General features: G+C 61.7%; 2 protein-coding genes across 3 annotated transcripts; one reads left to right on the forward strand and one right to left on the reverse strand.

The window, feature by feature from the left end:
- The first annotated feature begins 3,037 nt into the window (after positions 1-3,037).
- On the forward strand, positions 3,038-5,467 carry PGAM2 (phosphoglycerate mutase 2). The gene is made up of 3 exons (XM_045865014.2): positions 3,038-3,531; positions 3,647-3,827; positions 5,262-5,467. Exons 1-3 carry the CDS (start codon positions 3,118-3,120, stop codon positions 5,426-5,428), a joined length of 762 nt encoding a protein of 253 aa, XP_045720970.1. The 5' UTR covers positions 3,038-3,117; the 3' UTR covers positions 5,429-5,467.
- A 732-nt stretch (positions 5,468-6,199) lies between these two features.
- Positions 6,200-17,849, reverse strand: DBNL (drebrin like). Of its 2 annotated transcripts, XM_045865012.3 has the most exons (13): positions 17,693-17,849; positions 13,461-13,516; positions 12,419-12,531; positions 11,788-11,862; positions 10,535-10,681; positions 9,815-9,892; positions 9,361-9,515; positions 9,228-9,273; positions 8,918-9,008; positions 8,250-8,345; positions 8,047-8,129; positions 7,641-7,737; positions 6,200-7,246 (listed from the first exon to the last, which is right to left on the reverse strand). In XM_045865012.3, the coding sequence occupies exons 1-13, from the start codon at positions 17,773-17,775 to the stop codon at positions 7,107-7,109; spliced, it is 1,260 nt and encodes a 419-aa protein (XP_045720968.2). In that variant the 5' UTR covers positions 17,776-17,849; the 3' UTR covers positions 6,200-7,106. The 2 variants fall into 2 exon arrangements, with proteins under 2 accessions (XP_045720968.2, XP_045720969.2); XM_045865013.3 differs by lacking the exons at positions 11,788-11,862; positions 12,419-12,531.
- Positions 17,850-19,683: the final 1,834 nt, after the last annotated feature.

Here is a 19,683-nt window from a genome sequence, read left to right on the forward strand (position 1 = left end):
AAAATCTGAACTGCTCTGTAACTAATAAGGAGATTGAATAAATAATCAAAAACCCCCCAACAAAGAAAAGTGCAGGACCAGATGGCTTCACTGGTGATCCTACCGAACATTTAAAGAAAAATTAGCACCAGTTCTTCTCCAGCTCTTCCAAAACAGAAGAGGAGGGAACACTTCAGAACTTATAAAGTCAGCTTTACCCTGATACCAAAACCAGACAAAAACACCACCAGGAAAGAAAAATTACAGGTCACTCTCCTTGACGAACACATATGCAAAAATCCTCAACAAAATACTAGCAAACTGAACTTAGCAATGCACTAAAAGGATCAATTGAGTGGGATTTATTCTAGGAATGCAAGGATGACTCAACATCCACAAATCAATATGATACACCACATTAACAAAATGAAGGATAAAAGTCATATGATCATCTCAATAAAGGCAGAAAAAGGATCTGACAAAATTCAACATCCATTTAGGATTAAAAAACCCTCAAAGTGGGTACAGAAGGAACATACCTCAACATAGTAAAGGCCATGTATGATAAGCCTACCTTTAATCATACTCAACAGTGAAAAGCTTTTCCTTTAAGGTCAGGAACAAGACAAGAATGCCCACTCTCACTGCTTCTATTTGACGTAGTACTAGAAGTCTTAGCCACAGCAATGGGACAAGAAAAGGAAATAAAAGGCATCCAAATTGGAAAGGAAGAAGTAAAACTGTCTCTATTTGGAGATGACATGATCTTATACATGGAACACATTAAAGGGTCCACAAAAAGCCTGTTAGAACTAATAAATGAATTCAATAAAGTTGCAGGAGGCAAAATCAATATAAAAAAATCAGTTGTGTTGCTACGTGCTGACAATGAACTTTCAGAGAAATTAAGAAAACCATGCCATGTATAATGTCACCAAAAAATAACAGAATACCTAGGAATAAACTTAACCAAGGGGTTGAAAGATCTGTACACTGAAAACTAAGATACTGATGAAAGAAACTGAAGACACACATAGGTGGAAAGATATTCCATGCTCATGGCTTGGAAGAATTAATAGCGTTAGAATGTCTACATCATCAGGGCACCTGGTGGCTCAGTCGTTAAGCGTCTGCCTTCAGCTCAGGTCATGATCCCAGGGTCCTCGGATCGAGCCCCACGTCGGCCTCCCTGCTCAGTGGGGAGCCTGTTTCTCCTCCCTCTGCCCTGCTCGTGCTCTCTCTCTCTCTCTGTCAAATAAATGAAATCTTAAAAACAAAATAAGATAAAATTCGTGAAGTCATGCTTCAAGCTCTCCAGGGATCTGCATCAGGACGCAGAGCCCAGCCCCTTGTGCCCTCTGCCCCTCTACCCAGGGACTGGCTCTTTGCCGCCCCTCTGGCTGGAGTGCTCTCCCCCAGAACTCGTCCTGGCGAGTCCTTGGCTTTCTGCTGCACCTCCAAGGGGCCGTCTCTGCCCCCTTCTGCTCTCCCATTTCTCCCTATCCCCTTTTACTCGTTCCTGCTAGCTGGGATGAAAGAGAAGAGCTTGTTGAGTTGCTTGTATCTTGTCCCCCACTGAACAGGAGCTTCCTGCCTGGCTGTCTGCTGGGCCCCCAGGGCCTGGTTAGTGGCCAAGGGAACAAAAAGTAGACCTTATATAGGAGATGTGGCTCTAACAAGGGCAGAGCTGGAGCAGCAAGGCCTACGTGTGGCGCTGCTAGGAGGGTGGCCTTGGGGTGTGGAGCCCCCATCTTAGGGACCCAGAGCTGGGAGGCTGTCCCCTGGGTGGATAGCAAGGCTGGAGGGAGAGAGGTCAGGGCTTCGCACACTCAGGTCCAGGTCTCAGTGTAGTAGCTGACCCCTCTGCTGGCCTCCCGCCCACCCTGTTCCATTTTCAGGAGCCTGAGAGGGTAAGGGTGTGGTCGCTAGGGCAGTGGGGTGGGAGGAGGTGTAGGGGAGCCTGTCCCCCCAAATCTGAATGCAGAGGTCTGGTCCCCCAGCTTCAACCTCGGCCCACTTGTGGGTGCTCCTGCTGAGCTGGGCATGAACCCAACAACCAGTACCTCTGGGGGGCATGACTCTTGGATTTCTCTTTCTTTGAAAGGTGGTTTCAGTGGGGAGGGGCAAGCCTGGCTTGGGTGGGACAGTGTGGCAGCATCCTCGGCTCCCCTCTGGCCCAACCCCTCCATCTCCCCCGGTTGTCTTGGAAACAGCTCTGCCCGGCTCAGCCCAGGCCCCTGCCCACCCTACCGCCTCGTGCCCTCTCCTGCAGGTCCGGACCGCCTGCCGCAGGGCTACGGCCCCCACCCTCTCCCCTGACCCTGCCCACAGCGACCTGACCTTTCACTCCCTTCTGTCCCTTGAGGGGATTAGCAGAGGTGACGTCACGGTCCCTCCCAGCCTGGCCATGGGCCACAGGCTCCCTTAGGACTCGCCCTGCGGGCAGGGCAGAGGGAGCGGGGGAGGGAAGCCCCCATGCAGCCCTCACGCCCCGCTGAGCAGAGCAGAGCCCCTGGGGGAACCTCCTGGCAGCTCACAGGCATGCGCATATGCACATGCAACAAGTGACAGACACGGACACGCGTGTATACACGTAACACACCACTCATGCATGTGCCCGCACACGGGTGCACACATGCATGTGTACGTGGGCAGACACAGGCGCCTGCGTGCACACACCCCTGGGCTCCCCTTCACACAGGCCAGCTCCCTTAGGGGAATGCAGGCTCGCCCCCAGTTGTGTGGACAAGGACCAGCAGAAAGGGCCTGGGCATGTGCCTCTTGCCTGAGGCCACAGCATCAGCCCTCCTGCCGGACAGAGGAGTCGTGCTCGGAGATCCGTGCTGCCCCTGGCAGCCCCACCTCTCAGGCATGTCTCAGACTCCTGCCCTTCATGCCCGGTCCTGCGCGCAGCCCCACCCGGCCCAGGCGCTGGTGGCTGCTGGGGCTATTTTAAGGCCGGCTCTGGGCCTGCCCTCCCCCAAGCTTTGCTACTGGCCACCTGCCGCCGCCCGTCCCGCCTGGAATGCTGACTGGCAGTTGGCCAGGGTGGGGGCTGGGGACAGACTGTTATAAAACTGGGTGCACCTGGGAGGCCGCGGTCCCCGTCCGCAGCCCGCCGCGGTCCCCAGCACCACCATGTCCACCCACCGCCTCGTGATGGTCCGGCATGGCGAGAGCACCTGGAACCAGGAGAACCGCTTCTGTGGCTGGTTCGACGCAGAGCTGAGCGAGAAGGGGGCCCAGGAGGCCAAGAGGGGCGCTCAGGCCATCAAGGACGCCAAGATGGACTTCGACATCTGCTACACGTCGGTGCTGAAGCGAGCCATCCGCACCCTCTGGACCATCCTGGATGGCACGGACCAGATGTGGCTGCCCGTGGTGCGCACCTGGCGCCTCAACGAGAGGCACTACGGCGGCCTCACGGGCCTCAACAAGGCCGAGACGGCCGCCAAGCACGGGGAGGAGCAGGTGAAGATCTGGAGGCGCTCCTTCGACATCCCGCCGCCCCCCATGGATGAGAAGCACCCCTACAACAACTCCATCAGCAAGGTGGGCTGTTGGGGCATCAGGGGAGGGTCTAGGGGCAGGGCCTTGGGGATGGCAGCCCGGGCGGGGGGCGGGGGCTGACTTCCTGGGGAGGGAACAGCAGTGTGGACGCCCCCAGGAGCGGCGATACGCAGGCCTGAAGCCCGGGGAGCTGCCCACCTGCGAGAGCCTCAAGGACACCATCGCCCGGGCCCTGCCCTTCTGGGACGAGGAGATCGCCCCCCAGATCAAGGCTGGCAAGAGAGTGCTCATCGCGGCCCACGGGAACAGCCTGCGGGGCATCGTCAAGCACCTGGAAGGTGAGGCCCATCCTTGCAGGGGGTGTGGGCGGAGGCAGGTTGGGGGGCGGACGGGGCACATGCCCTTGAACCGGTTGACCCCCAAATGCTCATCTCAGCTACAAGGCCCCTGCCCAGGCAGCTCTGCACACATGAACACTCAGGGTCAGAGTTCAAACTGAACTGGGAGGACTGAGAAACCACTTAAAAAACCCACTTTGTAAAATTTTTGTTTCACTTGTTTATGTACTGGGACATTACATACGAGCTTCCTTCTGGAGGATGTGGGTGGAAACATCTGCTGCTCCGACCCGGGGTCCAGAGGCCTGGGGCTGGCCTGGCTTCCTGGCCACAAACCTGGGAAAGATGGGAAGGCCGTGCCCAAGGCCGCCCGGGGTCAAGGCAGGGCCGTCTGGCTCCAGATCCATTTGCTGTGTGGCCCTGGTCAAGTCACACCACTCGCTGGGTCTCAACCACCCTCTCCGGGGTCGGGCGGGGGGGGCCTCATGAGGCCCAGGGCAGGGGACCCCAGCTCACACCCACGCAAGGAAAAGGTAAGACCAGTTAAGAGGGTGCTAGGGTGGAGCAGTCCTCGACCCCGGCCTGTAGCTGGGTTCCCACTAAGGAGCTCGGGGCGTGCATCTCCACCGGGCTCCCTTAGACATACAGATCCTTGGGAGTCTGAGCCTCCAACGGCCTTCAAGCTTCTCGGGACTGTGGAAAGGGGAAGAAGGCCGGTAGGTGGGGAGCCCCAAACCCCCCGCTCTGGGGGTCAGTGGGTAGCTGGCCAGAACACAGACAGGCGGGCCCCCTAGGCCTGCCCAGCCCCCGTCCACCCTCCCCAAGACCACCTTGTGCCCCTCCCTTCCAGGGGCCGGATCTGGGAGAGAAGCACGGAGGCCAGCGTCACTGCAGTCTCCCACTGCCTGGAGAACTGGCTGGGGGGGGAGGGGGGTGTCGGAGCTGCAAAGGTCGAGCTGCTATTCCAGGCCAGGGGCTGCGAAGGCCGGCAGGGTCAGGTTTCCCTGGGAAACCTTCCCTTTCCACCCACAGAGCCTCCCCTCCACCCTGGTCACAGGAAGCCCTTCTCGCTGTCCCTCCACCCCCAATTGTCAGGAGCACCCCTGCTCCTGATGGCTAGAATTTAGAACGCTCTAGAAACCAAACCGAAAAGACCCAATGGCGTGGCCCCAGGTCCCAGTGGTTCCTGGTTGGGGGCACAAGGTCCCGGTTTGCCACGGCTATTTCTGCAGGCCACTCGGTCTCTCACTACCGGCTTGACCTTCTCCAGGGGCATCTGTGCGGGGGGCTCGCTGTGGGCGGGGGGGGGTGGGCTGCTGCCTGGCTGGCCCGGCTCTGTGGCCCATAAAGGTCACAGGGCCTGCTGAACGTGAGGGCGGGAAGCTGCCTGGCGCACTGGCCGAGGGGACTAAGGACCCCGTTCCCCCGGTCCAGGGATGTCGGACCAGGCCATCATGGAGCTGAACCTGCCCACGGGGATCCCCATCGTGTACGAGCTGGACCAGGCGCTGAAGCCCACCAAGCCCATGCGGTTCCTGGGTGATGAGGAAACCGTGAGGAAGGCCATGGAGGCTGTGGCCGCCCAGGGCAAGGCCAAGTGAAGGGTGGGCTTCTGGCAATAAAGGCACCTCCACCTACCACCTCGAGTCCAGCGTGGCCCGGCATGCCCGGCTCCGAGTCCTTGAGCTAGGGGTTCCACGAACCCTGCCCCAGGGCATGCGGCCCCTGCTGCCCACCCCCATTAGGTGAGAGGGCCCCAGGAACCAAGGGCAGGAGTCTCGTCCCCAAGCTGGGCTATCAGGTAACTCCTAACAGGCCCCCTATGGTGACGCCAGGAACCGAACCACCCCCTGGTAACCTCGCTCTAGAATCGGGGTGCCTGGGGTGACCCAGCTCTCCCCAGTGAGCAGGGACTGCAGCGAGGACACCACTTCATGGCCGCTTCCCTCAGATGGGCTGTCCTCTGCCGTCCCTGCAGCCCCAGGGTGGGCAAGGTGAGGTGGTACCGAGCCCCACACCCCGGGCGTCCCCACATCTGAGGTCAAGCCCACCGCTGGCCTCAGAGCCTGCAACAGGGGACTCCGGGATCTTCCGCAGCTCGGGGGCAGAGAATCAGGGCTGGCGAGGCCTGCCTTCGCAGCCCAGGGGACAAGAGGGGCCATCTGCCACCACCCGGGGCCAGCGGTCTCCTTGGTGCAGCCGCCACGCCAGGCTGCTGCTACCTGGCACCTGCCAGAGCACAAGAGGAACCGCGAGCCCCGGCACGCGGTGGGCTCCAGGCACCTCACTTCACACTCCACGCACACCCGGCGCGGGCAGGCGGGCGGCCCTCAGCCCCTCCCAGAACGCGGACATGCAACAGACGACTCGAGTCACATCTTTACGTTTATGCCCCTCCAGGGCCCACGGCCGCCCGAGGTCTGGGGGTGTGTGTGCGCGCACGCACCTGCACACACCGCCCACGCATACCCGGGAAGGGGCCGGTTTCCACACGGGGGCATTCAGGCCACAACACGGCAAGTTCTCTCTCTGAAAGCAGACACGGGTGGGCCGGGATAGGCAGGGTGAGAGAGCAGGGAGCGGCCGCTCCGGTCCCTCTTCCAGAACCAGAATCCGGTGGAGCACACACCAGGGCCGGCGGAACAGGGCGCTCCACTCCGAAGGACACGGGTTTGCTGACCATACGCTCAGACGGGGGCTCGGTCATCCCTGTGCCCACTGCCCACAGTCCGCAGCCCAGGCAGAGGGACAGGGGACTGAGAGCACAGGGCGGGATCCAGAAAGGGGACCTACTGCTGCCCAAACCGTCACGACCCACTCAGATTTTGGTCCTAAACGCCAAGGTCACCGTTCCCGAGGACCACTACCAGCTGGAGCCACCACCCTTTAGAGCCAGGAGGAAAGGGAAAAAAAGGCAAAGGCCGCGGCTCAGACCGCCTGGTGGGGCAGCGCCACCCTCCTCCGGCAGAGGCCACGGAGGGGCCGGCCAAGCAGGGCTTGGCTCCACGTCCCCTGTGGGGGCCAAAGGCCAGGCTGGCTGGGAGGGCCGGCAGCTGCCGGAGCACGTTGGGGAATCACGGGGTATTGCTGCATCTAGGGTGACAGGCTGAGCACCCCAGTCTGAGGGAGCCCAAGGGCTTGTCTTCTTTGGGGGGTCCCATTCCCGGAGGAGTGCCGTGGGGCTCTTGCACCACGGATGCCACGTCCCCGGCAGTGAGGAAAGCACGTGTGGGCGGGGAGGGGAAGGACGGCCTCGGCGCAGCCAGCAGCGGAGGGTCCTCACTCAATGAGCTCCACGTAGTTGGCAGGAAACATGCCAAAGTGGCCGTCTGGCCCGTAGCCACGCCACCAGCCCTCGTCGATCACCTCGATGCCCGTGATGAGGTTCTCGGGGTCGAAGGAGATCTCCGTGTCGTCAGCTGCGGGAGGCGGCACTGAAGCTGGGGGCCTTTCCCGACACCACTCCAGCAGCCAACGCCCACCCCCCGCCCCCGACACACTTTCCAGCACAACCTGACCCTGGGCCCCCCACTTCCGCACAGCAGCCTGCTCCCTGAGCCTGCAGCCAGGCCACCGGGGGCCCGGCGTGCAGGTCCGCCCACCCCTCTGGTCACACTTTCGGGCTCTAGCACAACGCTGGCAACTGGGGTTCCTGCCCACAGACGCTGCCCGGAGTGCACGGGAAGGCCTGGGCTGTGCAGGGCGTCCACCCCATCGTGCCCTCACCCTTCCGTCCCCCCACCAAGGGAGCCCTGAAGCCCGCCTCCTGACGTGGGGCCCTGCAGCCTGAGTGGCCGGGCCACCGCACATTACCTGCCTGGTAGTCGTACAGGGCCCGGGCACAGAGCCCTTTACCGCCCAGCCCCGGGTAGTGGTCCGCGGGCTCAGAGCCGGCATCCTGCTGCTGCGCCTGACCCGCGTGGAGAGAACAGAAATCCGGGGTCCTCGTTATGGGCTCACACCAGGCTTGGGGGGAGGGGCACAGCACACAGAGGGCAGGGGCTGCGGCCATGCCACTGCCCCCACGATGTCCCCCCACCCCGGGCCTCCCGCGGGGCAGAGGAGTGCCAGACCACGTATTCCACGGGCCTGCTCCAACGGTAAACGAGACTCCACATGCAGCGAGCCGTCGGGAGTCGGGCATCCCACGACTGGCACGAGGAGGGTGTCTCTGGGCACATGGCCCCTTCACAGCCGCGCCCTGCCGCAGGGGACCCACCGTCGGGGGCTCCTCGTACACAGCCTCCTCTTCTGCCTGCGCTGGACACAGCGGAGCACCGGCCACTGGCTCCTCACGGGTATCTGCACGGGACGGCGCAGCCCGCCCTGAGCCCCGGTAAGGGGAGCGGACACCCTCCTTCTCCCTCCCGCTCTCCCACCCCCAGCACCGCCTCCCCCCCGCGGGGTGGCCAAGCGCCTTGCCTGCCCTGGGCCTCGAGGAGGCCTGGGTGGGCTCTGTGCTGCGCTGGGTCTCTGGCTGGGTGAGCTGGTTCTGCAGGAAGGGGCTCCTCAGCTTGCCTGCAAACAAAGGTAAACACACCAGCGCTGGACGAGGGGAAGACGAGCCGTGTCCACTGTTTCTGTACCCTGCACTGCCTGGACGGTGGACCTGCCCCAGGACAGGGGCTGTCACACAGACGGAGGCGGAGGGGAACGGGGGACACAGGCGCTGCAGAAACACATCACACATAGAACGCTTCGAGCAGCCCCCCAGCGTGGGGGAGCTGACGGTGCTGCTGTCCGGCGTCCTTGGGGGCCAGAGAGCTGAGTGACGGAGGCTGCGGGGCCCAGCCACCACGTGCAAGCTGCACCACGGGTTAATGGGGCCGGGCTGGAGGGTCTCCCTTCTGAAGCCACACGTGGCCCTTCTTTTCCAGGTCTCTGCAGGCTGAGGCCACGGGCAGGAAAGGGACACCTGCGGCCCAGGCTCCCCTCCCAGAAGCCACTCTTAAATGCACACGCTCTCCTTGCTCACTCACCTCTGTCACCTTCTGACACATCTGTCGCTCCCTCTGGGGACCCCACACTGGGACCCCGGGCTCCCCTCAGCCTGCCCCTGCCTCGTGGCTAGACCCAGCGGGAAGACTCACCTGGCTGGGGGCTAGAGATGGATGTGGTGGACACGGCCCTCTCCTTCTGCTTAAAAATCTCGCGCGGATGTGCTGTCTGGCTGATGGGCTCCTGGAGGGGTGCGCGTGGACCCGGCAGTGAGGAGGGGCTCACGGGCCTCGTCCAGGACCGGGCTGAGGCCCACGCCAGCCACTTCTGCCCTTCACTGTCCTCTCCCCTGCCACCTCCAGCTGGCTGCAGGACCCTCCCCCTGGCACAGCAGGAACACCCCCCCAGCATTATTGCAACAGACCCTCTCGGGGGGGGGTGGGGGGAGCACCCCAGTCTCACCTGCTCCTCTCTGCTCCTTGGAAGTACTTCCTGCTGCTCACTCTTCCTGCCGGGAGGGCAGAGGGAGGAGGGAGCTGCAGCCCAGCCGCGGCCCACTTGGCACCCTCCCTCCACCTTAACTCTGGGGCCTCACCTCTGGGGTCCGGCCTCACCGCCCGGCTCCTCCCGATAGTGCTGCTCGCGGCGGGCGGCCTCCCGCAGCTCCCGCTCCCGGCGCTCCTCCTCCAGCCGCTGCCGCTCCTCCTCCGCCCGCCGCTTCTCCTCCAGCCTGCGGTTCTCCTCCTCCTTCTGCAGGGACAGCCGGGCCCGCCTGCCCCACTCAGCACCCGCAGGGCGGGCCAGCTGGGCCTGCCCTAAAGCCCCGGAGCCCCCCGGGCATCCGTGCAGCGGCCAGGAGGGACCGCCCACCAGCCTTGCGGCCCAACCCCGCTCGGCCTCCACTCAAGCACAGGCGCGTACGAGAACACACGCACCCCCGTGAGTTTATGGGGAGAAAAACCGAGCAACGGCGCGCAAGGCTCCATGGCACCTGGCCCACCCAATCTCTGTGAGGGGCAGCTGTGCTCGATGCGCCTGGCAGCACTCACCTCTGCTTTGGCCCAGAAGCTGTCTTTGCCAACCCTTTTGATCTCAGATATGGCGTTGGTCTTCTGGTACACAGAGCCCTGCGGAGAACAGAGGATCCGCTACGGGGCCGCCCTCGGGAGCGCAGGACACCAGCAAAAACCGTGGGGACAGCGCCCAGCAAGCAGCAAGACGGCCCAAGGGCCCTGGAAACCGCCGGGCAATGCCGAGGGGGTCTCTGGCTGCACCAGGCCCCTGCGGATGGAAGCCCGTCCACCAGCCTCAGACAGCTGACCACCGTGGCAGTGCCCAGAGAAATCTCCACAGACCCCAGCCGTGCCTCGGGGAACTGGGCTCCCCATAACTGGGAGGTCTCGTGTCTGCCCCTGACTGGGAGGGGCCTGCCCATCCACCACCTCAAGTTCCTCCATGGAGCCCACCATCCGGGACTGTGCAGGACACGCTGGTGCCGTGGCCTCGTGACTGGACTGTCCCTGGGCTGTAAGAGGCTCCAGAACGGCCAGTGGAACCCCCAGGCAGGGTAGAGAGCTGCTCCTCAGGCCCACTAGCGCCTGCCCCACCAGGGGGCAGCTCCGGCTTCCGTCCGGTCCGGGGTCACCATCTGCACCGTGATCTGGCTCAGGGACCAGGAGCCAGGCAGGCAGGAGCCCAGCCCCACGAGGGAGAAACCAGCCCGTCTGCTGGCTCCTGGCCTGCCACCCTCGGGCCCAGGCAGCACTCACCACTGGGGCCTGGGGGCCCGTGTCCTGGAAACGGCTGCTCTCCTTGTGGAAGGCATAGTTGGCACCCGAGGCTCTGGCCACCTTCTGCATGATGCATTCGGGCTCCACGTCCTCCTCGGCCCGTGCGTTGATGGTCACGTGGGCCCCCTGCGGCGGAACAGCACTTAGATACTGCAACTCCAGGACAGGACAGGATGCACACCTCAGTGTGCACGATGTGGACAACTGCTGCCCAAGGCTGAGGTCAGGACACCCCGCTGGGAACCAGGCTCACTCTCCTCAAGGCCAACAAACCGCCTTGAGGCAAACACGCTGCACTTGTCCCAGCATGGGCACGCGGTCTCTGCGCTCTGTGGCCCTGCCTACGGCCTGTTCCGAGGTGCCGGACACCCCCTGCCGCAGGCCCAGGCACCGGAGAGCCCCTTTCTGATTCATGAAAGCGAACTTTACAAAGGATCTGGAAACATATTTTCTACAAAAAGCAAGTTACCGATTTCTTCTTCCTCTTCCTTTAAAATTTCTTAAGTCTTATTTATTCAAGTATCTCTACACCCAACCCGGGGCTTGAACTCACAACCCTGAGATCGAGAGTCGGTGCTCCTCCCACTGAGCCAGCCAGGTGCCCCAGCCACCAATTTCTTCTTCAGAAGTCAGACCCGTGACCTGTCAGGTAACACCCAATGAGCTCGGGATCCTCTTTCAGCTCTCACATGGAGAAACTGAGGCTTATCTGCAGAAGTGTTGGCACACTAGAAATCAAAGTCCCGAGTCTCTTTGCCAGTAACCAAAGACACGCAAAGTGACCTGACAAGCAAACCGCAAATGCTTTTGGACCTAAACGAGGTTCCACTCTGAGGACTGATGTTAATCCACGCAAAGGTGGGCTGGAAAGGAACGCGTAAGGGACCAGGCACGCTGAGGTGGCTGGGCACACGCAACTCTCCCTCTCCTCCAGATCCTGACAACACGGCCGAATAAACCCTCACAAAACCAACAGAAGCCCGGGCCTAGCCTTGTCCCAGGACCAGCTGCAGATGATCCTCCCTGGGCTCGAAACGGACAGTCATCCATCCTTCCTCCCGCGGAGGCCAGCCTGCTGGTGGCTCTGGCCACAGCGTGGCCTCCTGGGCAGCAGCCTCTGGTCACGCCCTCGAGTCCAGGGAGAGCATCGGGGTGTGGGCACACTTCCAGCTCTGCCACTGCTGCTCACCCACACCCAGGCACCTTGGGAGGCCCTCAGGGGGCAGCCTCACCTTCAGGAAGCTGGCCATGGTGCTGACGTGGTTGGCGCACGCTCCCTTCCGCACATCGTTCACACCCTCGCCCGTCTGCAACACAACACACCCAGTGTGACCCCCCCAAAACCCGCAAAGCCGCTGCCCTCCCTGGGGGCCCAGCAGAGGGAAAACCGCGACCCCAAAGTGGAGGACAAAGCGAGCCCCGCACCTCCAAGTCAAGGAGGTTCTTGAGGCAGGATGACCACCAGCTTCCGCTGGGAGCGGGGGGAGGGGGGAGGGCTCGGAACTTCCCAGTCCTACCCAGGGGTCCCATGCTCTCTGAGCCTTCTCCAGGCCCTCTGCTCCCTCAGGACCACTCTGAAGGGGGACAAAAGCAAGGGTGTCCTGCGACTGTCCTCTATCCTCGATTTTGTAGGAACAATTCTGGGCTTGGGGGAGGAGGGTGGGATTCTGGGCTGGCAAGGCCCCCACTGTCCTTGGGTCCACAAGGACTTCTCCCACTCTTCTGTTCATTCACCGTCTCTGAGCTGCCCTGAAGGCAAATCCTCCTCCGCTCCAATCGCAGAAGGCAAAGAAGGAAAGAAGGAAAGGCAGTTTTGCTGGGTCACACCCAGATGAGAACTCAGGGCCCCCCCGTTCCACGTACCCAGTTGATGAGGACAAACTTGGGCAGGCCGGAGTTGGGGTCCTTTACCCTGCAGAAGGCGTACATCACCTTCCCGCTGTTGAGCTCCTCCACCATCTCCTCCAGGCCCCCCTCTGCAGCAGGCATGGGGTGGAGGGTCAGCGGGCCCGGCACCTGTGGCCGGCCCCGCACAGCGCCCACAGCAAGGGAAACCCAACCTGCCTCTGAACCAGGGTTGTCAGGGCCGCCTGCATTAGATTCAGACTCCCGGTCCTGCTCCCATTAAGCGGACTTACAGGAGCTGGGGGGCGGGCGGAGCCCCAGGATGTGCATCTGTGACAGGACCTCAGGTGATGGTTTACACACCCCAGTTTAAAAACCATTCCTATGAAATCCACGGGGAGTTCCGGAAATAAAAAATGCCACTTCTGCTACCAATTAGGCACCAGGCTTCCAAATGGGCCGTGTCCGCAACAGCCTGCCTGGACCCCACAAAGGGCCCGAGCAGGTGGGACTGTCCTGCAGCCACGCTTGGGCTCAGCTCCCAGACCCTCCCCGTAGAGACGGGGGAGTGACGGGGGCGCGGGAGCAGGCCCTCCTCAGCCACTGTCCCGACACGGAGGCTGTGCTTCTTATCAGCACCCCCACACCCTCCCAGGCTGCGGGGAGTGTAGGGGCAGGCCCGAGCCCCCACTCCGGGCATTCACAACAGAGCCCCGTGAGCGGCCCTGGGGGTGGTGCCTCAGGCACCGCAGGGCGCAGGACGCCACGGCCACCTGCGATCCTCCTAAAAAGACGAGGGAACGGCTTTCTAGAACAGGCTGCCGGAACTACTCTATGGCAAGCGGAGAAGGCACTGCCGAGTGTTCGCTGAGTAACAAGGCGGTGTGTGGCTCCCCAACTCTGACGCGACTGTGGGGAGGGTCACGCAGGGACACCTTCCGTTCGCTGTGATGGCTGAGATGCCGGCCGCCAGGGAGCAGTGACGGCTGCCATGCTCTCCCCTCCCCCACACCTGCCTCCTGATGCCCCCCAACCCCCGGCCTCACCGGGTCGTACTCACCCCCAGTGCCGGCCACACGGATGTCATTGCTGTTACCCTCATAGGTAAAGAGAGCCCTGAAACAAAACACAAACATGTTAGCTCTGTGACCTGCGTTCTGGGGGTCGGCTGCCCTCCCGCACTAACCACGAGCGGAGCGTGGGCCCCACTCTGACCTGCGAGGCAGGGGCTCTGCAGGGCGGCTTCTCCTGAGGGACAAACCTATGAAGGGGAGCCTCCGTCTACTTTGAGAACACTAAGCTGTGAAGTTTGTTTGATTTTAAGTAGGCTCCACGTCCAACGTGGGGCTGGAACCCACCACCCTGAGATCAAGAGTCGCATGCTCTACTCACTGAGCCCGCCAGGCGCCCCAGAGCTGGAAGGTTTCATAAAGGCAATTTTCTGCACCTTCCTGAACCCAAAGCACCCCAGGAGGAGCAGGAAGCCGAGTGTGCACGTTAGGCAGCTGGGAAGGCCGCCAACGCCCTCGTGCAGGTCGGCTCTGTCTTCTGAAAGCCTGAGGAGTTGGTGGAGCAGGTCTCTCTGGGCTTGGGACTCTTCTGGAAAACCCAGAAGCCACACGGGCCATGACTCAGCATGAAGTCAGGCTTCTCACAGGACAGACTCCTTGGTTAGGCAAAGTTCTCTTTCTGGAGGAGCCATAACTTTCCATAGGTGACCCTGGGCTGCCCCTTTCTTTTCCTGTGAGACTAATTATTCCTAAGAACTCTGGGAAAGATTCACGCTTGTGAACTGGAGCCCCAGAGGAGTTGAGGAAATACGGCAAATTTTATCACACCTGGGGCATGGGAAGTCCCTTGACCAGAACAGAGGTTAAGCATGGAGAACATTCTGGAAGATATGGCTTATCCACAGTCCACATGGAGCCCAACCATCAACACCAACTCTGCCGCAGTTCAGCTCCGGGCAGTGCTGGCAGACCACAGGGTAGGGGTGCTGACCCAGCAGATAGCAAGTCAAAGGCAGAACCCGAACTAGCGGGCCATCCCCCATGCTCTGAGCACAGGCTGCCAAGGAGGGCCAGCTAGGGGCTGCGGGGTAGGAGTGGGACAGGAACCAGGACGCCTGGCTGGCTCACTCGGTGGAGTGTGCAACTCTTGATCTCGGGGTTGTGGGTTCGAGCCCCACACTGGGTGTAGAGATCACTTAAAAATAAAATCTGAAAACAAAAAACAAAAAACCAAAAACCAACCCCCCAAAAAACCCCGAATCTGACAGGAACCAAATCAGCCTCCACTCGGCTTCCCCACAGCCTTGCTAAAGCCACCGGGCAGAACTGCCTAGCCTGAGAAAGTCTGAAGAAAGGAGACCCAGGCCCCGAGGGTCTGGTTGGCATGAGGGGACAGGTCTCTGAGGAGAGACACTAAAAGGAACATGCAGACAAACAGGGATAAGACGTGGGAGTTGGTGGACGTGCAGATTCTGGTGGCCAGGGTCCTGGCCAGCCCTCCTCCCGGGGGAAAGCCGCCCTTACATCTCGAAGCCACCAAGCCCTGGCTGCAGAAGACGGGGACACTAGACAAGCAGCAGGGAGCAGAGATTGCTTCCAAGAAGGGACCCGGCAGCTCGTAAGAGCCAAGCTCCATGCCTGCCACCTGCCCTCCAACTCCACTCCCCTCCACCCAGGGCTCCAGCCTAAGCCACCTTCGTGAATGTTCCCAGCTCAGAGGCTCATTCCCACTTTCAACGGACTCCCATCCTTCTTTCAAATCACCGTGGAAGAGAGGTGTGCTGGCCTGGGCACAGCTCATGGAGTGTGGCGCATGAGCGCCTTGTAACTCATTAATCTCTTCCAAACACACCTACTGAGAAGCTGCTCCTTGCTGCTCACAGGCATGAAACTTCCAATAAATCCCCAGAGGCCCTGACCATGGAACTTACTTTCTAATGGGAAACAAAAAAAGAAACACAGCGACACACACCAATGTCCGGTCAGGTAGTGAAGTGGGTGCTGGAGGTAAACAAACGTGCCTCAATCTAGAACAATCTGGGAACCGGGACAAAGACCCGTGGTGGAGAGCTGATACACTTGCTCCCCGCCCCACCTGGCTTCAGGGCCCAGCCCGACGCCACCCACTCTGCCTGGGAAACCTTTCATGACCCACCAAAGCGGAGACCACCTCCTCTTGCTGGCACCCTCTACCACACCTTCGGTACCCTGCTCAGGTCACTGTGCATCCGGGCGCTGACTGCTGACTGTTCTGGGGACAGAGGCAGGGCCCAGCCCTCTGGTGCAGAGAACGGTGCCAGGAAAACCAGTGAAGGTGTCTGGCACGTGTCTGGGGAAAGTCACACAAGGAGCCAGGAGTCGAGGAAGGCTTCTCCAAGAATGCAGTGTCCGAGCTGAGAAGTTTGGGGAGCCCCCTGGGACGATGTGGAAGGTGCTCTAGAATGGGGAAGCAGCAAGAGCAAGGGCTCTGAGGAGGAAGCAGCTCGCCAGTTTGAGGAAGAGAAAGAAGGCCACCGTGGTGGCAAACAGTGTGGCAAGTGGGAGGGGTGGCGGGAGGGGGTCCGGAGCCAGCCACACAGGGCCTTGCAGCAGAGGTGAGATGTCTGGGCTTTAATGTGAAACAGGAAGCCGCTGAAGTGTAAGCACAGGAGTGACATGGTCTAGATACTTGTTCCGCTAAGGAGTGGGGACCCGCCACACATTATCTGTTGAGACGCCTAATGGCTGTGACAGGGAGAGCAGAAAGCGGGGGTCATGCCACTGGGCGGTGTGATCTGGAGTGCTGCCAGACGGGTGGGCTCGAGGCTCAGCACCCTCACGAGGGACAGAGGGAAGCTGGGCCGGGTAAGTTTCAGACCAGGGTGGGAGCATAGCTCTGAGAAGAAGCCCGAGGCAAAGCTAGGAGCACGGGAGGCCTGAGCTGCCAGCTGGGCTGTGGGACATGGTCCCTGAGAGTGAAGAGACCTGAAGGAAGGCAGGAGGCCCAGCAGTCTCGCAGGTACATCGGAAAGGGCCACACCAGATACTCGAGAGCGCATAAAACAGCAACAGCCCAACTGAGCAGGACTGGAAAGGGGCGGAGACGCTGCCAGCTCAAAGGCAGGTGGCCGCGGTGGATGTGAAACGGGGCGCTCAGCGTGGCTCTGGAGTAACAGAAGAGGTGTCACGGCCCCCTGGGAACAGGAGGGAGGCGGGGTGGGGAGCTGACATCTAGAAACGCTCAGAAAAAGAAGTGCCTGAGGCGTGAGTGAACTTCCCAAAGCACTATGAGAAAGAGAAGGTAGGGAAATTCCGCTGGTTGGCAGACCCCCTTCCCAAGTACTCGGCTGGGTTCCCAACAGAGGAGCTGCTGGGTTCCCCCGCAACAAGTCCCGTCTGGGTCAACGTGTCCCAGGCCCGAGAGGGGTCTGCGCACCCAGGCAGCAGGGCTCCGAAGCTCTTCGCCAAAAGGCCCGGCGCACATCCTCAGGGCGCAACCGGACACGGCACGAAGGCCGCAGGGAGCCGGCGCGCGGAGACCGGCCAGGCACAGCGGCAGTCACCCGGCGGGGGGCCGGCCCGGGCCTCGGGAAGAGGCTCCCCACAGCCGGTCACCCGGGCTCGCCGTACTCGGCATCCTTCTTAGGCCTGCAGCGCGCAGAGCTGGCCAGTGCGGACAGCCGAAGCAAGCGCAGGGCCGGGCCTGCGCGCGGGCTGCGCGGGCTGCCCGGGCCATCCCGGAGGCTCGAGACCTGGCTCCCGGAGCCCGAGAGCCCCGCCGAGGGCGCGAGGGGAACCCACGCTGACGGCCCAGGGGAGGGTGTCGGGGCCTCTGTCCAACTAGGCGGCCGGCATCGCGGCGTCACTCGCCTCCCGCAGGGAGGGCTACTCTCGGAGAGACGGAGGCTCTGAAGCCCACACTCCCGGGAACCCAGACACCAAACCCCCGACCCGACCTCCTGCTCCGCCGCCCGGGGGGCAGGGCCCCGTTCGCAGGCGGGCCCGGGGCGCTCAGAGGCCCCTCCCCGAACGCAGCGCCGGGAAGACCCCGCGCACGGCCTCCGCGCGGTCAGGGACGGCTGCGGGGAGCCGCCTGCTGCGGGCCAGCGCCGGCAGGGAACGAGAACCTGGCGAGGCGCCCGCCCAGCGCGCCGCACAATCCAACATGGAGGCCGGCGGGGGGGCGGGCCCCTCGCGCTCGGCGGGGCGGCTGGGGACGGCGCCGGGGACGGCGGCTCGCGGGCGCCCCGGGAGCCCCCTCCCGCCCCGGCCCGCCCCCCGGCCCGCCCGGCGCGGCGCCCACCAGTCAGTCGGGGACTTCTCGGCGACCACCCGCACGTAGGCTTCCTGCAGCGCCGGCCCGTTCCGACTCAGGTTCGCAGCCATGACCGGCCCCTGAGACCGCCGCCGCCGCCGCTTCCGGCCCCGCCCACCCGCGGCCGGAAGCCCCGCCCACCCGCGGCCGGAAAAGCCCCGCCCACCCGCGGCCGGAAGCGGAAGCGAGGGCGGGCGGGCCGGAGGGGAGGGCGGGGTCCCTGGTAGCCGCGTGCGTTTGTCTCCTCTCCTGTCGCAGTCAGCGCGCTGCTCTGAGACTCCTGGGCTCGTGACGGCCTCTGCGGGGCCTTCCGACGTGCGCCCGATGTGTGACTGAGGCGTGCACGAGCGAAAGGAACGCTACGTGCGGGCCGCAGCAGCCCCAGCCCGCCCGGAGCTGTGCCGAGCCTCCTGGGCCTCGCCGGCGTTGCCCCTCGGTTCGTGGAGGACGGGGCGGCGCGGGGGGCCCCGCTCCCCGCCCTGCACACACACGGCCCCAGCACAGGCGCGCGAGTCTCTGGGATTTCAGAAGCGCGGCCCCGAGCTGATCCTGTGCGCTCCGGGGAGCCTGCGCTCACGTTTCTGCAGCGACGTCACCGAAAAGTCCCCGAAGCGGGTTATGGAAAGACTACATGGCGGGGCGCCTGGGTGGCTCAGTCGTTGAGCGTCTGGCTTCGGCTCGGGTCACGATCCCGGGGTCCTGGGATCGAGCCCCGCGTCGGGCTCCCTGCTCGGCCAGGAGCCTGCTTCTCCCTCTCCCGCTCCCCCTGCTTGTGCTCACTCTCTCGCTGTCAAATAAATAAAGAAAATCTTAAAAAAAAAAAAGAAAAATTTCGGGGCGCCTGGGGGCTCAGTCATTAAGCGCCTGCCTTCAGCTCAGGTCATGATCCTGTGGTCCTGCGATCGAGCCCCGCATTGGGCTCCCTGCTCAGCGGGAAGCCTGCTTCTCCCTCTCCCACTCCTGCTGCCTGTGTTCCCTCTCTCGCTGTCTCTCTATCAAATAAAATAAAATCTTAAAAAAAAGACTACATGGCCTCGTGGCAGTTCGCTCAGGACTTGCTTGCTGCCAAATGAGCTACCATAATCTTAGCTGTTGGGGTCTGATTGTGCAGATAAAGGCTTGTCGACTCCATTTGGGCGCAAACATTGTTCACAGGTTATGTCCACTTGCACTTCTGGACGTCGTTGATGTTGGTCTCAGCAGAAGCCCCGACATCCTCTGATGGCAGGGCAGCTACCTTCTCCCAACCCGCGGAAGTCTTAGGGCCTGAGCAAACCCTGCTTCCCTTCAGCAGCTTCTGCCTGCACACAGCCCCCTCCCCGTCCTTCCTGCGTCTTCCCTTATGCAAGGTGCAGGTTTCCCGTTCTCCACTCTGACTTCGCTGCTGTGTTTGCATCAGAAAAGTGAGGTCCAGCAACTGGAGGCCTCCCAGCTCTCGCAATTTCTTATCTTTTTTTTCCTTTTTCCTTTTTGATTTGAATTCAATTAGCCGACATAGTACATCACCAGTTTCAGATGTGGCGTTCAATGATTCATCAGTCGCGTATAACACTCAGGGCTCATCACATCAGGTGCCCTCCTTAGTGCCCATCATGTCTTTTTTTTCTTCAGTAACTTCTCTGTCCTTGTTTCTCCCTCAGACCCCCTCAGGCGACTTTCTTCTCCATATTCAGAGAGGTTCAGCCCTCAGTCTTACTGTTCTTCAGCCTTCTTGTCACAGGGCATCTTTGTTTTTTCTTCTTTCTCTGGGAATGTTTTCTATTTAAACACCTCCTGGTTACCGGTGTCTTTGTTCACCTGGCTGCCAGGCCCCAGCCTCAGGTCCCTGGACCCCTAAGAGGTCTGGGAGCACTTTTCAACATTTCAGTCAACTTGGGGAGAACCCACCTTGCCTGAATCAGGCTGTGCCAAAGAGGCAGGTCTCTTTGTTCTGGGAATAGATCAGCTCAGTGTGGTAACCAGGTGCATCCGCATGGATG

This window comes from Mirounga angustirostris, unplaced genomic scaffold (genome assembly GCF_029215605.1).
Source record: "Mirounga angustirostris isolate CCGP_5_RB_7025 unplaced genomic scaffold, mMirAng1.0.hap1 SCAF_12, whole genome shotgun sequence".
NCBI classification, from domain to species: domain Eukaryota; kingdom Metazoa; phylum Chordata; class Mammalia; order Carnivora; family Phocidae; genus Mirounga; species Mirounga angustirostris.